Source organism: Juglans microcarpa x Juglans regia, chromosome 6S, assembly GCF_004785595.1.
Source record: "Juglans microcarpa x Juglans regia isolate MS1-56 chromosome 6S, Jm3101_v1.0, whole genome shotgun sequence".
Taxonomy (NCBI): Eukaryota; Viridiplantae; Streptophyta; class Magnoliopsida; order Fagales; family Juglandaceae; genus Juglans; species Juglans microcarpa x Juglans regia.
The window spans coordinates 18,318,454-18,335,597 of record NC_054605.1 but is presented as its reverse complement, the minus strand read 5'-3'; the positions used below and the strand labels follow the sequence as shown (position 1 = coordinate 18,335,597).

The 17,144-nt window shown below is 35.8% G+C and overlaps 2 protein-coding genes across 5 annotated transcripts; both read left to right on the top strand.

The window, feature by feature from the left end:
- Positions 1-2,801: 2,801 nt before the first annotated feature.
- On the top strand, positions 2,802-8,651 carry LOC121237539. Of its 2 annotated transcripts, none has more exons than XM_041134325.1 (8): positions 2,802-3,203; positions 4,003-4,065; positions 4,325-5,065; positions 5,148-5,282; positions 6,221-6,304; positions 6,407-6,425; positions 7,048-7,107; positions 7,205-7,253. In XM_041134325.1, exons 1-7 carry the CDS (start codon positions 2,859-2,861, stop codon positions 7,086-7,088), a joined length of 1,428 nt encoding a protein of 475 aa, XP_040990259.1. In that variant the 5' UTR covers positions 2,802-2,858; the 3' UTR covers positions 7,089-7,107; positions 7,205-7,253. The 2 variants fall into 2 exon arrangements, with proteins under 2 accessions (XP_040990259.1, XP_040990258.1); XM_041134324.1 differs by lacking the exon at positions 6,407-6,425 and adding an exon at positions 8,015-8,651 and having other exon boundaries at positions 2,803-3,203; positions 7,205-7,291.
- A 2,619-nt stretch (positions 8,652-11,270) lies between these two features.
- On the top strand, positions 11,271-15,717 carry LOC121237526. 3 transcript variants are annotated; one of them, XM_041134291.1, is made up of 3 exons: positions 11,271-11,737; positions 12,625-14,548; positions 14,826-15,717. In XM_041134291.1, the coding sequence occupies exons 2-3, from the start codon at positions 12,653-12,655 to the stop codon at positions 15,156-15,158; spliced, it is 2,229 nt and encodes a 742-aa protein (XP_040990225.1). In that variant the 5' UTR covers positions 11,271-11,737; positions 12,625-12,652; the 3' UTR covers positions 15,159-15,717. The 3 variants fall into 3 exon arrangements, with proteins under 3 accessions (XP_040990225.1, XP_040990226.1, XP_040990228.1); XM_041134292.1 differs by having other exon boundaries at positions 11,271-12,001; XM_041134294.1 differs by lacking the exon at positions 11,271-11,737 and having other exon boundaries at positions 12,788-12,922; positions 13,035-14,548.
- The last annotated feature ends 1,427 nt before the right edge of the window (positions 15,718-17,144 follow it).

Sequence of the window (17,144 nt, the reverse complement as noted above, 5' to 3'; positions counted from 1 at the left end):
TATCTAATGATATTTAACAATTAGTGGTAGTTGAAGAGTGCACTTCATTAATTTTAGTCATTTATGTAAAGTGCAAAACATGCGATAGTTGTGGCTATAAATCTACTTAATCCTCATTAGATAGATCGATTTAGTCAGAGTTCGTTTAGATGTTGAAGTGAGTTGAGTTGAGTTGATAAAATATTATTTTTTATTATTATTATTATTATTATTATTATTATTTTAAGATTTGAAAAAGTTGAATTGTTTATTATATTTTGTGTTGAGATTTAAAAAACCTGTACTAATGAATTGAAATGAATTAAGATAAGTTGTGTTTTCAAACAAAGCCTTAAGTCTGCAGAAGTTGATACATGAAACATCATATTTTCAAGTTTCAATAAGAATGATATTACAAAATAAAAACACGTACTCGCGATACTTTTTTATGTTCAAGTTTTTTATATATACGTAATGAAGGCAATATAAAGTTATAAATTTAGCTTATGTGGATGGAATGCTTGAGAATTCTTATTAGGTTTTATTTTTTTAAATCACGAAAGATCCAAACCCACGAAGAATCCCCCATTTTTATCCTAAAGCTCCATTGTCATCTCTGCATTCCACATCCAATCCCAGCCACAAATCTATCAAAACTACACTTTTATAGTTCAAATCCAACGATTAGATGCTCTTCACTCGGTAAGGTAGGCTCCATCCCTACAAAAATGATCGGGTTTGTGCTACACCTATCGAGAGTGTAACCCGACAAAATCTTCTGAGAAGGCCAAACGGCATTTTTATTTATTTTTTTATACATTTTTTATGTTCTTAAATATTAAAAAAATCATAATATCATTAAAAAAAATATTTTATCCGTCATTATCGGTGAGTTTAGTGTTTTTCTTGACTTAATATCATGACCGCATGAACTCTCATCTATTTTATCAAACAACTCTCGGGCTTTTTTAATGTGTCCTAACATGCTCAAAGTATTGAGCAATCTATTATGATCCAGCACTTCCAACTGCAATTCAAACTTTTCTACCTTCTTAAACCCCTTTTAGGAGCGGCTCAATATAAATTGAGGCCTAGGATGATATTTAAGTGAGTCATTCGTAATTATAATACAATAAAATATAAATTATTACATGAAATATTTTAAACTTTACAATAAAATGAGATTTTATTTAAAATCTTTAAATACAGTTTTTGTCAATTTATATTTATAACAGTAACTTAAAATGAGATCTCAATGTAGATTTTATACCTCAATTTAGCAAGATCTTAAAAAAATTATTTAAAATATAAATAATTCATTTTATTACTTATCAAAAAAACAAAATTCATTGTATTAAATATTAAATTTAGTATTACGAGGCCTTTCACATATTGAAAACTATAAAAATTATTTGAAAATTTATTTAATGAAATGGTTTTTATTTTTTTGAAGTTTTATTTTTATTTTTCAAAAAAATTAAAAAACAAAAACACTTCATTTTTATTTTTGGAGCCTTACATAAGGTGGAGCCTTAAGCAATAGTCTAAGGTTTCGTTTGGTAACTAAATTCTTTTCAATTCATTATTACAACTTTTTTCAAATTCTAATACAAAATATAATAAATAATTTAACTTTTTTAAATATTAAAATAATAATAACATTAAAAAATAATATTTTAATAATATTCTATTATCTCAATTCAACTTAACTCAACTTAATTCAACATTCAAACACAACCTAAATGACTTACTATTGAGCCGGCCCTGGCTGCCTTAACCCATCTTCTGCAACACCCAAATGGCTGAGACTTGGGTTTAGAGTTTAATCATCTCAATAATGATGGATTTTTGGGTCTGGCATTTTATATGGGCATGGAAGAGATGCAAATAATGCCGTCTTTGTGATGGATAAAAATTTGAAAGAGAAATGATATTTATAATTTTAGAATATGTAAGTTATATATATTTTATTTTATAAAAATGATTAAATATAAGATTCATAAAGAAAAAATATTTATTTAATAATACACCTTATTCTTAAAAAAAAAAAAAAAGGCGATATTTGCACCCAAATCAAAATAAAACGGTAGAATTGGAGTCTGGGCTTCTAAGATCGGTCAGCAACATTTTGTAACACCATTTTATTAAAATACTTTTATTTTAAAACATGATGTACAAAAGATTATAAAAAAAAAATTCGTGTTGATTATTTTTTTGAATTGCTCAGATATATAATGTTGTCAGTTAGAAAAAATATTACTTTTAAATTTGAATAAAAAGTGTCCCGTTATAATAGTATGAGAATTACCGCCTAAAATTACGGGAAATTTAATTACGTTTAATGCACGTTATGCCTAAAATTACGGGATCATCCCACTCTTATCACACGATCAGATAATATTGCCCATAATGGAATTCGCAGCTAAATTATTTAACGGAAAACGGTATTATACGTGGGGGGCCCGTTCAGAAGTGTTGCACTGCAAGTGTGAGCTTCTACGACGACCAGTGGTTGAATCGTCATTGTACCCGCACGGCTCATTTCCTAAGTAGTCAAGTCCACGAAATTTCACAAGTTTCTCTTCTTGAAGTTTGTACCTTTTCGAATCGCCCTACCCCAAACTAGTAGCGAACGGTAATTTGGACTTAAATGTACATTCATATTTGTTAAAAAGGCCACTTACATGGTTTACTCAACTTCAGACGTTACAAACGCCACGTTTAATTATCTAAATGCCCTACAGTGGCAAACTCGTGAATCTGACAAACCCAAGGCCCGTTTCTGAACAGGTAGCTTTTCATATAAATTGACCCAACCGCCCAGCTTCGCGGGCGAACCCATTTGCACCCAGAGCTTCACTGTTTGTTGTGTTCAGAGAATGGGGAACCGGAGGTTCGCGTTGATTTCGACGAGCGACGAGGAAGAGGAGACGGCGCTGCCGAGGCAACAGTTCCCGAACTCGGAGGAGGTCCAGCCGAGGCGGAGCAGGTTGAAGCGGATTAGGCTTGCGGAGGAGGAAGGGGAGCAGCAGCAGAAGAAGGAGAAGAAGAAGAAGAAGTCGGAGAAGAAGGAGAGGGAAGTTACAAAGAGCGAAGAGGAAGAGGAAGAGCTGCCTCAGGACGACTCCAAGCCGATCGGTGAGCCGGTCAGGTTTTCGGGAAAAGGGAAAAATAGGAGGAGCCATTACGAGGCGTTCGAGTTTGATGGCAATCGATACGACCTGGTGAGTCTGTCTTTTGGGTGATTTTTCTATTGAAATGTGGCGGGTTTTGTTGGGCGTTGGGTGGATAATGGTTTTTCGGGAATTTAGGGTTTATTTGGTTGGTTGGGGAATTGTAATTCTGGGGAGTAAGGGAAATTGGAGGAAGGGAAAGAGCGTTTGGGTGAGCTTTTTAGAGGCCTTTGATTCTGAATTTTGATCATGACCGTTGCTTTCATTTGACCGGTTTGTGGTTTCATTGAAAATATAGTGTTGGGGCGGGAGAGAAGGAGAAAGAACCATGATAACCTCCATTCGCTGTTAATTTCTTATGTAATACAATTATAAGTTTGCACTGATTTTCTTGATAATTTCTTTCTATTAGTAGTGGTATTCCGAAAGCTGGCTTAATTTTCTTTATTGTCCGTGGAACTTTTTGAGAAAAGTGGCTTTTACTTATCCTGGTACACATTAATTTTTCATTAACGTAGCTAGTAGCAAGTTAAATGACCATGTAGGTGACATGGTCGAAAGAAGTGGCTCACACCGTGAAAGCATCAATACCCCCCTGTTCGGTATTCTAGTCCATATATCTTTATCTTCTCATTTATGTTTTCATGCTTTGATTTAGACATTTGTGTCATGTAATTAGTTAATGTCTTAGATTGAAGATATGCATCCACGTGATTTCAGAAATCTTGGTTTCTTGGTAGTTTTTCAGGGTTCATAAAATATCTTATATGCCAGCCCTTTCCGCTCTTGTTACTGTTGACTTATTTTCTTTCTTATATTATTGTTTATTTCTACATTGGTCGTCCTTCAGGAAGATCCTGTACTTCTAGTTCCCGAGGATAAGAAACAAAAGCCTTACGTGGCAATTATTAAGGTACTTCCACACGAAATTACCCAGTCTTCTTTGAGTACTTATGGTATTTATTACATTTTTGCGTGTATTCTAGTCTATGACTTTTGAATATTTTCTAGCTGATTTGTATCTCAAGTCAACTGGGAGTTGCATTCTCGTATGTCATGTTGATTGGTATGCTTAACATGATTATTGGAGGATATTCAAGCAGTGAGGTTGCCAGGGAGTTATTCTTTATAGTCTATTTCTATCCAATTTAATCTTGTTTTTCCACTGGTAGGATATCACTCAGGCCAAAGATGGGAGCATGATGGTAACTGGGCAGTGGTTTTATCGCCCTGAAGAGGCTGGGAGAAAAGGTGGTGGAAGCTGGCAATCACGTGATACAAGAGAGCTGTTTTACAGTTTCCATCGTGATGAGGTCCCAGCAGAATCTGTGATGCACAAATGTGTGGTGCATTTTGTTCCTATACACAAGCAACTTCCTAGCCGTAAAGAGCATCCCGGTTTTATTGTACAAAAAGTTTATGACACTGTTGAACGGAAATTGTGGAGACTAACGGATAAAGACTATGAAGATAACAAGCAGCATGAAATTGATCTTCTTGTTCAGAAAACTCTATTACGTTTGGGGGATCTTCCTGACCTTGAAACTGAAGATACTGCTGCTGATCAGGAAGAACTGCTTAAGAGTAAACGATCTTTAAGGAGAAAGAACATTTCACCTCTTGATGTTTCGAGGGAGGAAGAAGCAAGGCCTGATCAAAATCTAAAAGCTGAAACACCTGGAAGCTGTACAATTAATGCCTCAGAATACCGCAATATTTTGGTTGATTTTGAGGCATTAACTGGAGACAACCATCGTGATAAATGTCTGGAGAAGCTTCTTCAAGGTATTCAATACATGTGCAACGCTGTCAACAACATGCATGACAAAGAAAAAGGTGGCTGTAATGACATTAGCCATGAAAGTGAGATTCATCAAGACGCTGCAAATGATTCTCATGAAAAGAGTCTAAAGGTATGCAAACATCCTTGTTCATGGGAGCAGAGGGAAAAAGTAACACAATGATTTACAAATGTAGTATTTTTTTCCTCCACAGAGTGGCAAGGCTTTTCTCTGGCCAGATGCAGCTGTTCCAGCTGTAACTGCTCTTGAGATGGCTGCACATGATACGCTTTCCTCAGATTTTCAGAAGTATAACCAAAAGATGCGGCAGCTGGTGTTTAATCTTAAGGTTTGTTGGTTGTCAGTTTGTTAACATGATGCCTACTTACCTATATTCACAAGAACTGCTTTGCACACGCATGTGTTTGCTAACATTTCTGCTTATTTTATAGTAGAGCCTTATTTTATAGTAGAGCCTAATGCCTTAGGATTTTCACACGATGTTAAATAGTTTAAACTATGAAAAAAACTGCAAAACAAGATGGGTCTTACCTTTAGTGGACATCACTTGTAGGTTTACAGTTTAAAACCTTGAACCTTCACTTAATGAATGGAAAATAAGTGTCATGACCCAAAAAACTACCATTGCTAGTTATGGGCTCTGTTGGCTTCAAAGTGGATAAGGAGATGGTAATCCATGCGTGACTCTTATCAGCACCCACTTATATGTGCCTGTAAGAGCGGGCCTTTGCCCAGGCCCCCCAATCTTTTTTTCCTACACAACTGATTATATCACAAAAAAAGGGCGCAAAATGGTTTGGTCAAGAAGACAAATATTATTGGTTAGAACTATTAGGAAGACAAAGCTTTACCAAAGGAGTCTTGGTTTAAGCAATATTATATATTCATATAGAAACATACTGCATTATGGTTATTTAATTTGGGGAAAATGGGAAAGTAAAAAAATAAAGATGAGGCTAATAATGTAGAAAGTTATGATTGTGACATTTGAAGAAATTTCTGTTTTCACTCGATTGGATGAAGTTAATTATTATGGACATGGTTTGCATTCATATTCTTCTCATGGTCTAGAGGTTGATTTACTTATAAAAAAAATGGTCTAGAGGTTGATTTGTTATTAGTCTCAAGGTCCAGAAAAGCAAGTTAAATTAGTTTGGCAGGAACATAATGTAGCTTTAGATAGGCCTTTAATTTGTTACAAAAGCTGTAGCATTTTTTCCTAAAACTTTGATGAGTCTTTTTAAATGGGTTTCTTGTTTTTGGTAGAACAATGCACTGTTGGCCCGGCGTCTTCTGAATGGAGAGTTGGAACCAGCAAAAATACTGAACATGTCGCCAAATGAGTTAAAGGTATGTTATTTTCAATGCTTTCTGTTTGTGATTTCATCTTTTATGTGTTTCATACATGAATGGTTCTCGAAGGAAGGTTAATTCAATAACGACTTTGGCCAGGTTTGGTTGTACAGGACAGATCTGTTGATGCTGAAAACTCATTCCATTATAAATGATCGCTGGTTCACATGAAAATAAATTTCATCTTGTGGCACCTCAATTGGCCTAAAGTTGGCATTGTCACTTGTTTGATCTGCCAACGTGGTTTCTAAAAAACCCTCTTTTATACATTGAACTTTTTGTTTTCTAGTTTGTGGTTTACAAACTGGTGTTTATATCTATACGATCGTATTTTTTATACAAACATTTGATCAAATTATCGGGGCCACATGCTATGTAACAAAACTTGTTCTTTTGTTTTATTATTGCATTACCTTGCAATAACCCTGCAACCGCAAAGAATGTTACCCTGCAGCAGCAAAAAATGTTATGAATTACCTGTGCTGAGCAGACAGTTTATTCTTAGCAGTCAAACTTAACCTTTTACAAGAAATCCAATTTACTATTGCCCATAATATGGCACATCGTCATTAACGAATAGAGTGGAGGGTGAAGCCATGGTTCAAGTCCTACTGGGAGCTTGTATGACCTACTGATCAACAAAGAAACAAAGAATTTTGTTGGAGATCGATGATACTTGCCTTTGCATTTTTTATTTAGAAAAATTTGGAAAATATCTTCACCAAACATTTGAATTTCAGGAGGGTTTAATGGCAGAGGAAATAGCAAGAAAGGAGCCTGATGAGTCAGAGCGCATGCAGGTCACTTCTTTGTTGCCTCAATTTGGTATGAACTATTGGTTATTATTATTATTTTGGTGCAATGTGCTCACTGTTTCAATTGTTGCTTGTGAAACAGATGACAGATGCTCGTTGTTCAATATGTAATGAGAATAAAGTCGGTGTAAGAGACATTATCCAAGCAGGACATGGAGAACGATATCAGGTTCCAAAATTGTTTTTTCTTCCTGTTGAATTTATATAATGAATGTTCTTCTAGATGCTCAATGTGGCCTGAACATCCCCCCTCCCTCTCCTCCCCTCTTAACAAAACAAATATGCACCCCAAAAAAGCCCAACGAAAAAAAGGCAAAATCATTTCATGGCAACAGCATGACTGAGTATGTATGTTCGAATGAAAAACTTGTATCACTCATGTATATATAGTATTAGAAATATGTATCTGATAATAATGCGTGGATGGATGGGCATGCATACATGTACTTTATTGTATGTTTATATTTAGTTGCTGTTCAGATTGCTTGTGTGTGAGCGCGCATGTGCGCGTGCATAAACTTATGATTATGCATCTGCAGCATGACATGCGAAACATACACGAAGGCTTTTTAATATACCATGCTCTCATCTGGACCAAATAACAGAGTTATAGTTGATTTTGAAGCATGACCAAAGCCTATCATGCGAAGTAACATAAACAATAATATATTTTCTGATAATCCTATCAGGAATCTCTCCACTGGCTGAATTTAAATTAAGTATTAGGTAATTAAAGGTTGTATTGACCTAAGAAAACTGTTGATGCAGTTAATTAAGAAGGCTTAGATTTAAACGCTGTGTTTCTGGTAGTTGATAAACATTTGTATGGGTTATCTGGTTATTGCTTCTTCCAATTGCCATTGACTTCTTTCCCCTGGTTTTGTGGATTCAGTTGGAGTGTATTGCCTGTGGTCATTCTTGGTATGCCTCTAGGGATGAGGCATCCAAACTGACAATAGATGCGGCAAGCACGACTAGAAGTGTTGGCACGGCACCATGGGCAACTGCCAAATTTGAAGATGTAGAGAAGCAGCTGGTGAGCCCCCGTGAATCTGACAAGCCTGGCAATGATGCCTTCAAAAAAACAAGTGAAGCGTACATGCCCGTCTTGGATTCCCAGAAATCATTTGGCAGGTCCAAAAAGGAAGAAAAACTTGAATCTGCTAGAAATGTTGAGTAGAATCTGCAGGCTCTTGCAGTTTCCGGTTACTGACTTAGTGTTGTAGTCATTTGAGGAATTGCCGTTTTGTATAGTTTTACTGTAGGTGGTGGGATAATCTGCGTTTCTTTGTCTATAGCCTCAAGCAGGTTGAGTAATCTCATACATGTCGTCGTCCTCCTAATGTATAGATAGGAAAGTGTTACCATGCATGCTAAGATCAGAATCCGGTACTCTTTATCGAGATCTCTTCTATCTTCGCTTTTGTTCACAGTTTTCTGTTTCAAGTGGTTGCATGAAAGAATTATGCCAGTTGAAGACAACACTGTTTAGATGGAGTATAGTCTATACAAAGAGAAGCTTTGGGTGATTTGTTTCTGTGAACCTTGCCAAGCACAAGACATTCTTGGTTTTGCTTAGTTTGTTAATAGTGCAAACATCAATCCTCATTTCCCATTTTTGGAGAAATGATAAAGGAAGTAATAGGTTCTTCAAAATACATACTTAGGGTTTAGGGTAATTACTATTTAATTATCAGATTTATTTTAGGATAAATATTTTGTATCTTCCAATCCATCAAAATAATAATTTCAAAAAAAAGAAAAAAACTTATGAAGGACGCCTTCGCGATTGTACCAAAACGACTGTGAATTTCTGACATATACATACATTCAAATTAATATATATTATGAATTTACGCAGGGGCGGACTTAAATTGTTGTTTGGCCCTCCAAAATTTTTTTAAAAATTTGTTTTAGTATATGGTTTTTTAAATATGTTCTAATATAAAGATTGCTTGCCTCCCCAAAACATTTTAAAAAATCTTACTTAGTATTTAGTTGTCTAAGTTTTTTTTAACTTTTCAACAATTTTTCATACTCACACCTATTTTTTTTCATTAATAAAATTTTATATTCTCATTTTTTTTTTTCACATTTCATAAGAGGCAAGAAAATATCTTAGTTTCTTTTTATAAGTTATTTGGTAAATCTACAAATTAATTTTTCCTATTTATTTACATTTTTATTTTCAAATGTTTCACTAGCTAATTTATTAATTTGGATTAGTTTTGTTAGTAAGTATATATGTATTACCATCGAATTAACAATTAAGAGTGAAGACAATTAAAATCACATAGTTAATTTTTATCGTTTGTTTTAATAAGTCTCATGTAGCTATTTCTATCTCAATTTTCATTGTTTACTTAAGTTTGATGGAGCTCAAGTAAGAAGTTCAAATTGACCGCTTGAATAATTTAATTATTTTTAGATAACTATCTTATATAATTAATGTTAAATATTAATAACACATTTTATTACATTGGTTACCGTTCACCTTATTTCGTTTATTAATCGGCCCGTACCAAATACTAGTTCCGCCCTGAATTTATATAATGTTATCACTTATCGGTTGAGATTGGATCCGTAGGATTACGTTTAAGTGAAATACTTGTATTATTTTTTAAGAGAAAGATCGAACGATCAGGGTTTAAAAAAGTGAGATCAGATGGCACAAGATTCCGTGGCTTTGATGTGACTCGGATGACTTGTTTACAATGTTATCAGTTATCCTTTGCACATATCTGGAGGCCTTTAAAATAAAAATAAAAATAAAAATTGTTTCTACTCCCCCTTTTATTTTGTTTTTTTGGGGTTGAAGAACCGCAGTACATGCCGATAAGTCAAAAGTGGTTCTCAACATAACTTTACTTTTTGTCCGAAACCCAAAAAGAAACTAAAAGACAACCTCAAGTAAACAAATGGAAGCGTAAAATTCGAGTGACATAATTTTCGGCCTTAAAAATTGACTGTGTTTAGATATTAATTTGAGTTGAATTGAATTGAGATGATAAAATATTATTTTTTAATATTATTATTATTTAAAAATTTAAAAAAATTAAATTATTTATTATATTTTGTATTAAAATTTGTAATAATGAATTGAGATAGGTTTATGATCAAACAAAGTCTTAGAGTTTAAAACACTCATTCCCTAAATAAAAACAAAAAAAAAAAAAAAAGCAAACAAATGGAAGCAAACATGTTACACTCTAATGCCTCTAATTACATATAGAACATATGAGAACTTTGAAGAAATTTCTTGAATTTTAATCTTGTAATTAGATTCAACCAAAAGGATCTTTTGGACCACCAACAAAATTTATGGCACCACCATGAATTCATTTGTACTATATTTTTATTTTTTTTATTGTATGGAAATTTCAGAAAAGGATATTATAATTCAACGTGGAGATCAAATTTCAGCATTAAATTCTTAATTATTTGATACTTTAGATGGGTTGAGAATTTGGGAACTTGAGGATGAAGCTGCTTTGGCATATTGCGAAGTATGCTATAAATAGATTTTATAAAAATAAATTTATGAATTAATTTGATATTATATTATATGTAAAATCTATTTTATTATAAAATTAATTTTATAACTTAACTTAGTATATCAAACCAAATTAATTTGTGACTAAAGCTGTATTTAGTCAGATTATTTTATTATTATTTATAAACAATTGATTACTATTTAATATTTTTATTAATATTTTTTTATTTTTTATTACTATTTACGGATGATATGAAATTAATATAAAACTTATGTCTCGAAGTAATTAATTATTGGAAAAGAGTTGAAGTTAATTATAGGATTCTGGGCCTTAATATAACGTCATATATGCAATTCCCAAAACCTTAAGATAATTATCTATGTGCAGTGATTTGATTTTGGATTCCGAACTCCAACCCTTTTAACGGTTAGTGCACTTCACCTCTTGCTTAATGACCATTTAATCCCAACATTGTCACTCAACAACAGCCGGATCAACTGTATGTCGAGGCCATTAACGTCTTTTCATATGGGTGTTTCCTTCGAGGCTGCCCCAAAAAGCTAAAAAAATAGAGAAAAACAAAACTAAAAAAAGAGACAAACACTGATCTAGCTGCATTCGATGACTTTGAAGGACATGGCTTTTTCTAGACATGAACAGTAACTGTAAGCTTTCGTCGTGTCATTAGCTCATTGCAACCTTTCGTCGTGTGTGTGAGAGAGTGAGAGGGAGTGTCTTTCACTCCTAACATTCACTCCTATTGATATCGGGCATGCTTTCTCTCTCTAACATTGTCTCACTCTTGAGTCTTAACTCACACACAGACACTCCTTCTCTAGACTCACTTTTGGTGTTATTCCACGGCTATGCTTAACTGGTCTTGGCATTGTTCTGTCCGTCTTTTATTTTTCCCTGCAGTTTTGTTGATTATTGGGGAAGTCTTTGCAGTCCTCTAATCTCTATGGATCATACCTTATTGTTTATTAAATTGGGCTGTTGAGTTTTGGTCTTGCATAATAGTGCTGTCTTTCAGCTGAAGAGATTGGAGGACATGATTGCAGAGCCTTCCCGTCTGTTGGGTTTTTCTTGGAGTTCACTTCTCTGAGCTGAGATCTAGTGGGGTATGGCCATTTTCGTTTTACGATCATTTCTATTAATTTTGGCTTCGAAGGCAAGAGAAGAGTAAAGCTGTTGTTTTTAATAATTATAATATTGCCCTTTCGTATGCTACTTTACTTGTTTTTTGGGAGTCTGAAGAGACCATTAGATTCCTCGGGGTTATAGGGGGTCTCACATTGTTTCTTGGGGATCCTGATTGGTTGTTTGAGGTTTTTGTGATTGTGAAGTTCAGATCCATGATGGGTTGTGTGCCTTCCCAAAAAATGGTAATTTCTGAGTTTAAGATGTTCCATTACTTCACTTATCAAAAAAAAAAAAAAAAAGATGTTCCATTACTTCTAGCTTGGAAATTCTGCATTGTTTGATTTTGAAATCTCTAACCCAAAGTGATTATTTCTATTCATAGCTTGCATGAATCATGACTGCAGATTTAATTCTGCAAATTGAAATGCATTGGGCATTTAGTAAATTTTTCGTAAGCAATTGTTCTTTAAGACCGTTTTATGCTTCATCAGTGATTTTCATATCGGGAAAATCAATGGCAGACGTAGATCCTTGTGTATATTCTATAGCTGACGTCCTCATAACAGGATAAATTATGCATCACGTCATGATGGCATTAACATTCTCATTGAGGTCTTTGGGCTTTTTATGCTTTGTGTCTAGATATGTAATGCCAACAATTTGCATATCTCACAAAAAATTTGCAATGGAAAGCTTTTATGGTTCGTTGTTACCAACCTACCAACATAATTTATTACGTTATTGATGAAAATATCTATTTGGTTCATATTTTATGATCTGATTGGTTGAGCCCTAGTCTCTTGCTTAGGTAAGATGTGATCTTTGTTTTTGTTTGTTTGTTTTGTTTTTTAAAAATTTCTTGCAGAACTGGGGATCTAAAAATGTGACTAGAGATGGAATTGAACTTGGATAAAAGCTGCACAGTTGGTCTGAGTCCGAAGACTGTTCTTTCGACTCATCGAGATTGCTCAAATGTTGAAAAGAGAAATAAGAAAGGGAAACCTGCACATAGAGATGAATTATTGAGCCTAAAGGAGGACTTCATAGAGATTAACTTTGGTCACTATCGCAGATCTTCTTGCAAAAGCATTGCTAGTAGACCTGTTGGACTGGAAGCTAAAATTGAGCTCAAACGAGGGTCCATGTATCAAAGTTCTGAAGAGGTAAGGACAATGAAGAAAATGGGCCCTGCTGAGGGAGGGAGAAAATTTGAAATTTGTTGTAGTAGTGACACTTCTTTCTCTTATGGAATGTTTGACTCATTATGTGGTTTAGATGAGGCGGAACTGAAGAAGAGATCTCCAATGATAGCTTTGAAGGGTTTAGATGAGGAAGCCCTGAAGAAGAGATCTCCAGTGATGTCTTTGGATTCAAACTTTAGTCCAACATCCATTGGCAAGCCTTTTATAGAACCATGTTCATCAGATGGCTTCGATAAAATTTGTCTCAATTCAAATGACGGGGATGAACCTGCTGATACTGTAGAGAAAGATTCAGTGGATGTAAATTTTAGAAGTGATGAAGCTTTTGGTACACTAAATGATGGTAATGACCTTGAGAGAGACACAGTTCGCTCATTGCACAAGTCAATGTCTGCGAAGGTGGAAATGCCCCAATTTCCTTCACCATCAGAAAGTGATTGCTCCTCCAGGGCCAGCTCAAAGGCCAGATTTGGCCCTATCAGAAATATGTTTGATCCATTCAAGAAGTCCAAATCTTTGCGAAGTCCTCTAGGTTACATTGTAGAAAGTGGTGGGCTCAAAACATCTAGGACGACAAACACGAGGAGGAACAGAACATCCAGGAAATCTTTGCTGCGTGATTTCTCAAATACAGCAAAGGTATCACAGCCAGATCCTCAGTTTGTCGAGAGAGAGAACCGCTGTTCAGTCATTTCACCAGTTCACCTACATGGCTGTCTCAAGTTGAAATACAAACATGGGGTGCCATTTTTCGAGTTGTCACTGAAGTGCCCCGAAGATGTAGTTGTTGCCAAAGCATGGAAGACAGATAATGCTTTTAAGTGGGTTTATACTTTTCATTCCATCGATGGTAGAAAGATGAGCAATGCCAGTGTGTGGGGATGGAATGGTAGCAACAAAGATTCCTCTATGGTGGGACAGATGCAAGTTTCCAGCTACTTACGTTCAGAACTAAAAGATGGCATCTTTTTTGACAATTCTGTGGCGACAGAGTTTGTATTGTATGATATTGCACGTGCAAGACAAAGTATTGCAGCTCAAGAAAATGGTCTCAAAGGTTATGATCCAGGCTTGGTTAAGGAAACTTTTGTGGATGATAGGTCTCATCCAATGAAGCTCAAACTACAACAAAGACAAGCCACTGAGAAAGGTGATTTTGATTCTTCAAATTCTTACCCTTGGACATCTGCAGAATTGCATCCAAACCTTGAGATTGCAGCCATTGTTATACAAGTACCATTTGAGATGACAGAAAAATCGACATACAAGAGAGGGGATAAGGTTAGTGACAAACTGATTCCAAAGCTACTTAATCATTCTATGATTAAGCAGAAAAAAGAGGACCTCCGTGATGGTAGAAGTTCAGAAAAAGTGAAGGTGTTAATTCCTACTGGAAGCCATGGTTTGCCAAGTTCTGGAAGTGGAGGCCCTTCATCATTAGTAGATCGATGGAGACTAGGTGGAGGCTGTGACTGTGGTGGCTGGGACATGGCCTGCCCTCTCACTGTTTTAGGTAATCCCTTTATTCAATGTGCTGAAGATCAAGCAGTTCTGGAGAATCGGCGGCCTTTGGAGCTTTTTGTTCAGGTATGCATCTTGACATAGATTTTTTATAGGTGTGCTGTCATGGGATACACTATTTGTTATAGTTGCTCTCAGTCTTGACAATTTAACATAGTTGGGTAATTAATTATAAGACATTTCAGTGTGTCTATCATTGGCTTCTTGAGAAAACAAATTCAAACACTAAAAGCATTATCACTAGAATTCCTTCTTTCATTATTCATTCCTAATACACTGAGTTCACACTTTGTGTATAGATATGCTTTTCACGACTTTTTACTTGATTTTGATTTGTTCCTAGGGAGCGAGAGAGAATACACCGGCACTGACCATGACATTTATCGAAGAGGGAGAATATTCGGTTGATTTTCATGCACAGTTATCCACGTTACAAGCATTCTCCATTTGTGTTTCCATTTTGCATAGCACGGATCAAGCTACCAATAATGCCAGGAGGGACAGAAACATACAATTATCGCAAAACAATTCTCTGAAAGTGCTTATTGATGATGGAGTGAAGTTTTTAATTGAAACAGACACAACAGAGGAGAAGAAGAAGGTCACTAAGATTGTAAAAGAAATCCCACCATCGTACTTTTCCAATCCCCCGTTTTCTCCAATATCTCGAGTATAAAATATAGACTCGATCAGCTTCCTTGGTACAGCTGTAATGGCTTCTCTGGCTACTCCAACAGAGATTACCCCAACTTGAAAGGATATATGAAGGTCGGCAATACTTTAAGGTGACAACAGGAGATGCCGCTTCCTGAACACCAAGCTTCAGGGGTGCCTCATTCATTTACTGGAATGGACTCAGCAGTCAGCTGCATGCTCAGTAAACTGCAACAGGTGTCTTGGAGTTTACGGGGCTGTTTGGAGATTTAGGCTAGGCATTGCCTGAGCCTGAGGGTAATTTTCACATAGGTGCCAAAATGCTTTGTTTCGTTTTCTGTTTTTTAAAATATAGTATTCAATTCATTCTTCAACTTCTATAGTTAGAGCAGACCACAACATTGTCTATATTGTAACTTGATAGAGGGGGAATAGCAGTGATCATTAGGTTGTGGAAAGAGAGTAATCCTTTCTCTTTTTCCTTCTTTGTAACACGAAGGATATATGGTGTCAAGGAAAGTAGATCAGAACTTTGTTCACAAGAAGCTTGTATCTCCAGAACAATAATGAAATACTTGCACGACTCTTCCTTCTTCTTCTTTATCCTACAATTCTTCTTAAAACGATATATATACACACACACACACACACATACTATGATATGAAGTAGAGAAATGATATTCTTTCATAAAGTATATGGGTTGCTTTATGCTTCCTGGGTCTTCAGCAAGAACATAATGTCTTATTGACCAACTTGTTCAATATGAAAACGACTTGCCATAGGCTTTTCTAATCTCATCAAACGACACGGGGTTTCAATTGCGAACTTGTAGTTATATTCAAACTTGTACTCGATCTTTAACTAATAATTTTATGTATAACAGTGAAGAGCGTAAATATCGCATAATCATTTTGAAAAAGATGATTTATTATTAAAACAAGCGAAACTTGTGACTCCGATGTCGCTTCGGCAACGATGGAAATGATGCCCAAGTATTGTCATCGTGACTCAGACCAGGCTCAGCAGGAAGTTTCAACAGAATTGACACTTGCTTGCGGGTCTCAGAAGGAATCAATGGATTCTTGGATGCCTGAGAGGGAAGTTCCTGCAGAACTCATGACACTTTTTGGCGGATCTTGTGAGTTTCAGAAGAGAGACAATTATAAGCGCAAAGAATGCGAAACTTGTGACTCCGATGTCGCTTCGACTACATGAAAAAGAAGCCCCAGTGTCACCGTGAGTACTCAGACGAGGCTCAGAATGAAGTTTCCACTGAATCGACGCTTTATTGCGGGTTTCAGAAGGAAGCAGCTTCAAAGAAACCAATGGTTTCTTGGGAGCCTGAGAACGAAGTTTCAACTAAATTGATACCTTCTTGCGGATTTCAGCCGAAAGTCAACAAGCCCAAAACAAGCGAAAAAACCAATGATCCGTATTTATTTGCACATCTGGTTGATAAATCATTGGGTGGTTCTAAGCAGAAAAAATCCATAGAAAAGACTGCTACTGGTTCAAAGGGAGAGCCCTGTGACAGTGGCCTCCAAAACCGAGACGAAGAGAGTACCTCCCAGCAGAGATAAATAAAAAGAAGAGCGGACGCCGTGGGTTTCCGAGGTTTCTTGGGGACTCAAGTAGACTCTCACGGCTGTTGATCTTTCTAAGAGGGATCGGCTCGTGCTGCCAACAAAACTGGTCCATGAAGATACTTTGCCATTCTTGAATATGGATTCGTTCAAACAAGTCGAGAGCACGACCGGCATGCCAGTCACCGTTTGGCCGTTTGGGACCAAGATTCTCAGTCGGAACATCAGTTTGTTTTCAAGATGAGGTATACTTACGCTTTGCATGGGGATTGGCACGAAGATTTCTGGATGAGGAGGGGATTAAAGAAACGCGATGTCATCGTCTTCACACCTCCCTCTCCCCCAAGAGATTAGCTCACTTCTCAGACACTACGTTGTTGTTCCCAATTTGATATTCTATCAAGACCAGTTTTGGTACACACTA

Bases quoted from the DNA above. Each gene is read 5' to 3' on its own strand.
- LOC121237539 (XM_041134324.1), top strand. From the start codon at position 2,859: ATGGGGAACCGGAGGTTCGCGTTGATTTCGACGAGCGACGAGGAAGAG. The intron at 5,066-5,147 runs GTATGCAAACAT...TTTCCTCCACAG, and splicing joins CTCATGAAAAGAGTCTAAAG to AGTGGCAAGGCTTTTCTCTG. The intron at 7,292-8,014 runs GTTCCAAAATTG...TTGTGGATTCAG, and splicing joins GACATGGAGAACGATATCAG to TTGGAGTGTATTGCCTGTGG.
- LOC121237526 (XM_041134291.1), top strand. From the start codon at position 12,653: ATGGAATTGAACTTGGATAAAAGCTGCACAGTTGGTCTGAGTCCGAAG. The intron at 14,549-14,825 runs GTATGCATCTTG...ATTTGTTCCTAG, and splicing joins CTTTGGAGCTTTTTGTTCAG to GGAGCGAGAGAGAATACACC.